This window comes from Gavialis gangeticus, unplaced genomic scaffold, assembly GCF_001723915.1.
Source record: "Gavialis gangeticus isolate Ggan-Ray unplaced genomic scaffold, GavGan_comp1, whole genome shotgun sequence".
In the NCBI taxonomy this organism is placed as follows: Eukaryota; Metazoa; Chordata; order Crocodylia; family Gavialidae; genus Gavialis; species Gavialis gangeticus.
In genome coordinates this window covers 248,521,561-248,529,451 of record NW_017729032.1, presented here as the reverse complement: position 1 = coordinate 248,529,451, position 7,891 = coordinate 248,521,561, and the positions used below count along the sequence as shown (strand labels likewise).

The 7,891-nt window shown below is 41.9% G+C and overlaps 1 protein-coding gene across 2 annotated transcripts in view; it reads right to left on the bottom strand.

Moving 5' to 3' along the window:
• Positions 1-60: 60 nt before the first annotated feature.
• Positions 61-7,891, bottom strand: part of POU2F1 (POU class 2 homeobox 1) — a 64,477-nt gene continuing 56,646 nt past the window's right edge. For both annotated transcript variants that reach the window (XM_019525712.1, XM_019525713.1), the window contains 4 exons: positions 7,267-7,372; positions 5,492-5,837; positions 4,561-4,649; positions 61-2,903 (listed from right to left, as the gene is read on the bottom strand). In XM_019525712.1, the coding sequence (XP_019381257.1) occupies positions 2,593-2,903; positions 4,561-4,649; positions 5,492-5,837; positions 7,267-7,372 (852 nt within the window). In that variant the 3' untranslated portion in view covers positions 61-2,592. The remainder of the gene's footprint in view (positions 2,904-4,560; positions 4,650-5,491; positions 5,838-7,266; positions 7,373-7,891) is intronic.

Below are 7,891 nucleotides of genomic sequence, written 5' to 3'. Positions count from 1 at the left end.
AAAAAAAAAGACAAACAAAAAAAAAAAAAAAAATTAAAAAAAAAAAAAAAAAAAAAAAAAAAAAAAATCAAGTTAAGAGTCTGCCCCAAGGATAATACAAATTACCAACCGACCAACCAAAAAACGTTAAAACAAGCAGCAATTTTTATATAAAATTAATAATAAAAAAAGACAAATGAAAAAGAAATTGTCAGTAGCATCTATCGCCTCTCTGCGTTTGAACTGCACTTATACAAACTAGTCCATTAGTACAGCAGCTTGCTAGAAATTGACTTTGGTTCAAGCTTAGTTTTTAAAAAAATAAAACAAAAAAAAAAATAATCAAAAACATTAAAAACGGTGGACGGACATTTGTTAGTTTCCCTGCTTGCAGTTCACTAGTTTTGAAGTATTAGGGATAATTGTTTTAAATAGTCAGTGAATTGGGAAGGTGGAGAGTCAGAGGTGAGCAGACCAAGACCATGAGGGAGGGGAAGAAGAAATAAAGATTTCTGCCATTTAAGTGCAAATGTAAATCCCACGCACTTGGGTCACAAAAGTGCGCTCAAGTTTTAAGATGTTGCATGTTTGACTTCAATTTATAAGAGATTCCAAGATGCTCCAGGACCACCAACAAGACCAACATAACTAACTGAACCCACCATCTTGGAATCCGGTGGCGACCAAAAGAGGGGCAGGGGCTGCTGGAACACCTTCTCTAGCTAAGGACAATTTTGTTTGATGTGGCAGAAACCTTTAAATCCAACAGGAATGGAAAGTTCAAAGTGAACCGCATTGCAGTGATCCAGCCTTCTCTTTTTAGAAGTCTTTTTAGTTCAGGTACTAGACTGATATACCAAAGAATATACAGAGTCGACTTCTGTATAATCAACTGCTCTTCCTCATCCATTCTCTTCAACTCTCCATTCCTAACATGCTCCTTGCTACATGGACTGGAAACAACCCTGGAAGGTAGCTACAGTGGCAGGCCAACCCTGACTCTAGTCAGAGATACTTATTGCCATTCTGATCTAGCCAGCAGCATCACTGCTCAGAGACCACATGAGAATATCAAGATGTGTGCAAAGCCCCAACATTAACTAGGCAGATCAGTACCATCCACTGTAACAGGATGGCCTTTCCACCCAACTGCTTACATTTTCCTTTTTCCAAGGCACCAAATCAGGTGGTAGAGAAAGCGATCTATAAGCTATTTAAAACAGAAAAGGGGAGGGTAGCAAGGAACACAAGACTGCTCTCTCACAAATGTACTGGCATAAAAGATGGCAGCCTTTGTTCCAGTAGCCTCAATTTTTATTCTTGTAGACAGAAGCACTTCCCAATGGAAAAGTCCCCAAACATTAGAAACACCTGAAAAGTAATATTGCTATGATGAAATAAGCCAATCTGACCTTTCAAAGTCTTGTACCAAGTCCAGCCGGTGGGTAATTTGGACTGTGGATGCCTCTCTCTATTACCAATATTGGCATCCACGGGCAACTTTTTATTTTTAGAATACTTTTGCTTTTTAAAAGGGCAAACTGGAAACAATAAAACAGGAGAACCGCCACTGCGTACTAGAAATAATCTGGACGCGGAGGGCCAAATCTTACCCTGTGAAAACAAAAGGTGCTGTGCCCAGACAAGTCAGATCAAAATCTATCCACTCTGCCCAAGCAACTGAGTGAAATAGAACTGAAATACAGAAGTAAAGAGCAGATTAGCTTGGAGATTTGCACACATCACTCTCTGCCTCTACACTGAGCTTTCTGCTTAGGTGATAAAAACAAACGTGTCCAATCCCTCTGTAAAAGTCACTATATAAATCAAGTTCAAGGATGAGGAAGTCATACAAAATATCCTTAGGAGATTAGGACAGAAAGTCTCTTTGTCTCTCCTCTCCACCCTCCCGCCGTGGCATAGGAGCTCACCGAAAATGATCCAGGAGCAAAGACAAACGCGTCCAAACTATATATATAAAAATAATAATAATAATAATCATCATCATCATAATAATAGAGATACACCAGTAATACAGGCCTGCCTAAATTGTACCAGTTAAGAAAGGAACCCCCGACATGATTGATACGATTATAAACACCTTGTATGACATAATGGCCTGTACAACAGACCTATAAAATGATAATTAAAAAAAAAAGAAAAAAAAAAAGAAAAGATATTTATTTATTTAGACCAAAAAGAAATGAGAAATCCCCTTTCTATGTTTGAGTTGATAACCCACCTTAACTTGTCATTGTGACTGCTGGAAATGATAAGTAGTCCTTTCACTTTTTTTGTGGTTTTTTTTGTTTTTTGTTTTTTTGTTTTTTTGTTTTTGTTTTGTTTTTTGTTTTTTTTACATTTTTGGTTAGAAAGTTCTCCGATCCATGAAGCGATCCTGAAAAGACAGTGTTTATTATAAAATTAGGCAAATGTCTGTCCCAGCTTTATATCCTTCCTGTTTTGCTTTTGTTTTGATAATTTTCCTTCTCTCCCTTGTCCCCAGCAACATAGCGAGAGGAAGCCAATCACATTTTTCAGTTCATAAACCCAGCTGGTAGCCAATCCCACTGCAGAGTGAAACAGGCTGGTAGCAGCACAGCTCAGCCCGGCTCACTGTGCCTTGGAGGCAGTAGTGGTGGTGGAAGTGGCCCCGCTGGCGGAGGCCACTGTGAAAAGAGAGTTCTGGATGGACTCGGCTGAGGTGGAGGTGGCATGAAGGCTGGCAACTGGTCCAGAGGCCCCTGCGGAGGCTGCAGCTGCAGAGACCAAGCTAACAGGGTTGCTGGTGAGCAGAGAAAGATTCTGAGGGTTCAGGAACAGAGGGGCAGTTACGATGTTAGGAGTACCTCCAGCATTGGCAAATACCAAGTTCCCAGTTGCATCCAGTGATGTTATTGGAAGAGAGCCACCAGATGCAAGAGCTATAAAAGAAAAACCAGACAGGGAGGAGACATCAGCATTAACAGCAAAAAATAATGTGGCTACGTGCAACAACTCTCTAGATTTCCCTCCTATGACAACAGTACTCTTTCCTCTACAGATTCCGTCCTCTTACTTCACCCAATCATAAAAAGAATCGAAGTTGCTTTAAACTGGGACATGGGGTTATTGAGGTTGGCAGAGGTAAGAACGTAAGAGGGAGAAGTCCCTCAATATCCCCAAATTATGGGAAGGAGAGAGGGGGTTTCCTTCCCCACTCATCATTGTTTACAACTCCCCAGCATATTTCCTTATCTGTAAGGAAACCAGAGCCATTGCCATGTAAAAACAAAGCCAAAACAACAATAATGTTCTGAAGTAACATTTTAATGAGTTATATGCAAACAGTGACATCTGTATCTTGCATACAACCCTAAGGCTAATTTTTAAATAATTTGCAAATATCTTTTTCATCTGTTTCTGAGGAGACAGGACCCATTTTATGGGATTGCATGTGGTCAACCTAAGGCAGGTGAAGTGAAGTAACTGTGCAAGCATGTGCCACAATTCAACCGTGTAGTACCTGATATCTTTGGAGCACCACTTCACACTACCCAGAGCAGTTCCAGTTGCCACCGGGTTGGGTTTTGGCTGGCAAAAGCTGAGCAGCTGAAGCTAAGCAGAAGCTAGTTTTAATTTTTGTAAAGTGATAAAAATATATAAAGTTCCTACCAATGAATAAAATGTAAAAGGTGTGTCTGGGTGATTTTTACATTAAAAAATATAGACTGGAGGTTCTTTCATCTGAATTTACTCAGTATTTCCCATCTAAATATACTCAAAAAGCATAAGTTTACAGTGAGTTATTTTTCACCAACGAAATACTGCTGACCTCCTGTTCAAACTGCCCTCCACCGAGCTGTCATCTCAAAATAGAAGACCGCATTTACGATGAAAAAGTTCCCTAGGACCAATGTCTAATAAGATTCTGCAGGGGCTGCTATGGCTGCAGTGCACCTGATCTAAAAATCAACTAAAATCAAAGTGAGTCTTTCTAACCATTTCAACCATTTTGGCTGAAGACCCTAATGGGAACCCACACTCCATCTTACTGGCCAGGGAAGACATACAACTCAAGGGGGACAGCAGTGGAAAGGACCGAACATGCACGTACATGGAGCCATTACAAGGCAACACTGTTTTAAGCACGGCTTTTTAAATTCTGGATGTGTTGACAACAATTACTCTATGTGCCCATTTTTAAAGTCTTAACATTGGATCCTTGCACCGAGGTGGCCTGCTCTTTGAAATGCCCTGCAACAGGTCTTAAACAATACCATTTTCAAGGTTCTGACAAAAAGAAGCTGTAGAAAAAGCAGATATCTAAATGTGTTATGACAGATGATACCTCCATGCCCACCAACTCCCCTTCTAAATCCCTAAGAGGCTACATACTGTTCTAACTGCACTTCCAAATCATCTCTTACCATTTATAACTGAGGCGCAGAACAAATCACAGAGTGTACAGATCTACTCTGTAAAGCCTGAATGCTGACTTTTGGTGTGGAGGAAAAAGAGCTCTGTCTCTCTCTGTTTGCAAAATACACAGACAACCGAGCTTTTTTAACTCAGAAATGCATCCACAAAAATGTTACTGACCTTGAATAGTTGCCAGTGTGCTGTTGCTCATCAGAGCTGGGCTGAGAGCACCGCCTAATGTCCCTGGATTGAGACTGAGTAAGGCACCTCTGCAATATTGAGACAATAGGAGAGGAGACAAAGACATGGGGAGGAACTATTAATTTCAGGTAAGACCAGTCCACTGTTCAGACATACACCACCATATAAAGAAAAAGGGGAAGGTAAAAGAGCAGAATTCAGGAGTCTCATTTTTTAACTTTTCCTGTAATATCAGAATTTCTCACAGAAAAATGCAGCCTCGAATAGATCCTTCACAGTTGCCTTTCAACACTGTGTTTAACAAGAGGCTTAAAAATACAGGCATCCCAGCTGCCCAAGTTAGTGCACTGCTGGTGCAAGTTAGGCTCAAAGTGACTACAACTCTTTTACAGAATAATCATCACCACCACCACCACCTCACTATTTAATTTCATTTTGATCTGAACATCCTGACGGAACTGTAAAGCAACTCTTACAGTACTATTTTTTAATCCAATGCCTCAACAGAATGGTTTCCGATAAAAATTCAGGTGCCCTCCATATTAACCTGGGTCCCAACAAGAACAAATAAATGCAGAAGAGTGAAGGGGATTTATTCTATTTGGCTACAGTTAACAGTACAGTAGGTGCTATGATTTAGCTATGTATGATGACTCAGAGCTCTCCCTGGTTTTATGCTCAGCTCTGCCACTGGCTTTCTAAGTCATTTAATCTTCCTGGACCTCAACATCCCCATCTTTAAAATGGGATAATTTCTATTTACTACACTGGAGTGCTGCAAGGCTTAATGTATTAGTTTTCTGTACAAATACTGTGAGTGTCTTAGATGCTACAAGTATTACACATTCTATTACGAAATGGGGATTCCTATTTTCATTTGTCTTACAAGTGTACAACAGACCATCCTTACCCAGCTGCAAACTGTGAGGGTGCCATCAAGCCTGGATTTAGTCCTGCTGCAGCAGCCATGGCAGCGAGACTCGCATTTGCGGGCAACTGCGCAGCTCCTTGTAATGCAGCTGCTGCCGCTGTTTGCAACCCTGATGCTGTCACCATCACCTGGCTGGTCCCAAGAGGGGAGGACAAGGGAGCAGAGGTTGTCTGTGTTGTGCTGGTCTCACTGGCACTAGATGCCTCTGAAGTGGAGGCTGAGGCAGAAGGGGAAGGACTCAGAGAGGGTGATGTCACAGCCGAGGAAGCCGGAGGTGCTGTAGAAATTACGGTTGCCGTGTTGTTGGAGGTGGTTTCTGTTGTGCCTGGAAAGCACATTCTAGTTAGAAGAGTAGAAAGCAGACATACACCTGAGCAGAAGTCTCTAGCACCTGGACTGGACAGCAGAGGTAAGATTAAGTGGAACAAATGTAAGTCACTGTGGGACTGAAGAGCACAGTACCATATTTACTCAAGTCCAAGACAACCTTCCCCCCCCCCATTTAATAAAGAGAAAAAAAATCCCTTTGTCTTGGATTGGAGTACAAGGTGGTTGTGGGAACAACAGGTGCCTGCTATGGTTGTGGCTCCAGCCCTGATCCAGGATCAGACCCCCAGCTGCCTATGCAATGCCCCCCCCACCCAAACCTGAGGGGGTGGGGAAGGCAGAGAGTAGCAAGTACCAGGATGTGCAGGCATGGGGGGAAGGCAGCAGAGGAAGCAAGTGGGGGAGGGGAAGCTTAGGTGGCAGGGGTCAAGTTGCATGGGGGAACAAAGGGTAAGGGTTAAGCTGCTCAACTCCCCCACTATCTGTCCTCATGCCATGCTCTCCCCCACCATTTTCCCCACTACAGCAGGGCTGAGGGTGGGGAACAACTTTAAGACAGTCCTCTAATAGTTAGTTTAGGTTCCAGACACAGAAAATTATAACAAATATAATTTTTTCCATGTAAAGAATCTAATTATTTGGGGGTTGTCTTAAATTCAGAATCATCTTAGGTTGGGTAAATATGGTAAGTTCTAAAGAGAGATGGACTAGTGCACACGGATCTTGAACTGTAATTAAAATGGCTCTTCACGAAGAGGCTGAGTGGTTCAGTAGGCTGTCAATGGAAAATAGTGCCTTTTACTTCTAAGGTACACTTCTTTACTCTTGTGGTTGGCAGCAGCAGCTAAAGACATATTGGAGAGTCACAAAGACTAAATTATTGAACACAGGCATGAAGACAAGACCGTGTTGGGGAAGCTTGCATTGACCTCCACTATACCATTAACCCTACTGATATGGATGATGATGATATTGCATAACAACAAGAAAAATTAAGAAGTGTCAGGTGAGAGTGGGGTCAGAGAAAGTTGATCAGTCTGGAGTCAAATCAAATCTTTGAAAAGAGAACTAAAGGGACATTTTCTGTATTGTTTTGTGGCTGTGTGTGCTTAAGCCACAAATGTATACATACATGACTTTAACTGAGCATATCTGAGACCCCCAACTCATGCTATTTGGCACGGGGTACAGAAAATTCACAAGTGAGTTCCATATGGAAGTTAAGCAACAGAATCCAACAAGTCCTAGCATCTTCCAAATGACAACACAATATTGGAGTATATGAAATCTGGTAAAATACTGTTCTCCTTAAACAATATGCTACTCATTTGATAGGTACACGGCACTACTGGACAAAACTGTCACACAAATTGTTTAATCGCTGGCTGCTGGGAGTTTATGAGTTGCTGCTGTTGGGTGTCTCTTACCTGCGACTGACAGACTAGTTACAGCAGCGCTGGTCAGAGGGAGCACAGGGTTGACAGTCAGGGTAGTAGCTGCACTGCTTGTCACAAGGCTTGGCGTGGTTGCCACCTGGAGGTCAGAAAGGAATATAACTGCTCAGTTCTGAGCCCAAAACAATGCTTCAAGGTTAGTTACCAAACTAGAGTTTCTTTCTTTCCATCATCAACTGAAGAGGGTATTAGGGGAAATACTATACAAATACATTTCTATTAAATTCTAATGCCTTGCCATTTCAACAGAAAATGTTTTGGCTTACATCACCACACCCTGACACAGTGGGAGAGGGGGCAAGAGACTCTTTGGACCTTTGTAAAAAAGTAGAAAAGGTAGCACACAACCAGTCAAGAGCAACCATTTAAAATGATGGAACCTCAAGCGGGGCTAGGAGTGACAAACAATAACCCAAGAAGAACAATTAGATAACTTGACCATGAAGGAAACTTTAAACCTCCCCTATTCCCACATACTCACGACCACACTTTAAAGACCAGCTGGCCCTCTTCCACTGTACATAGGAACCCCTTAGTGGCCCAGCAGGACACACACTGGTCCAGGACAAATGCAAAATACCCCTCTGTCTTTAAGAAC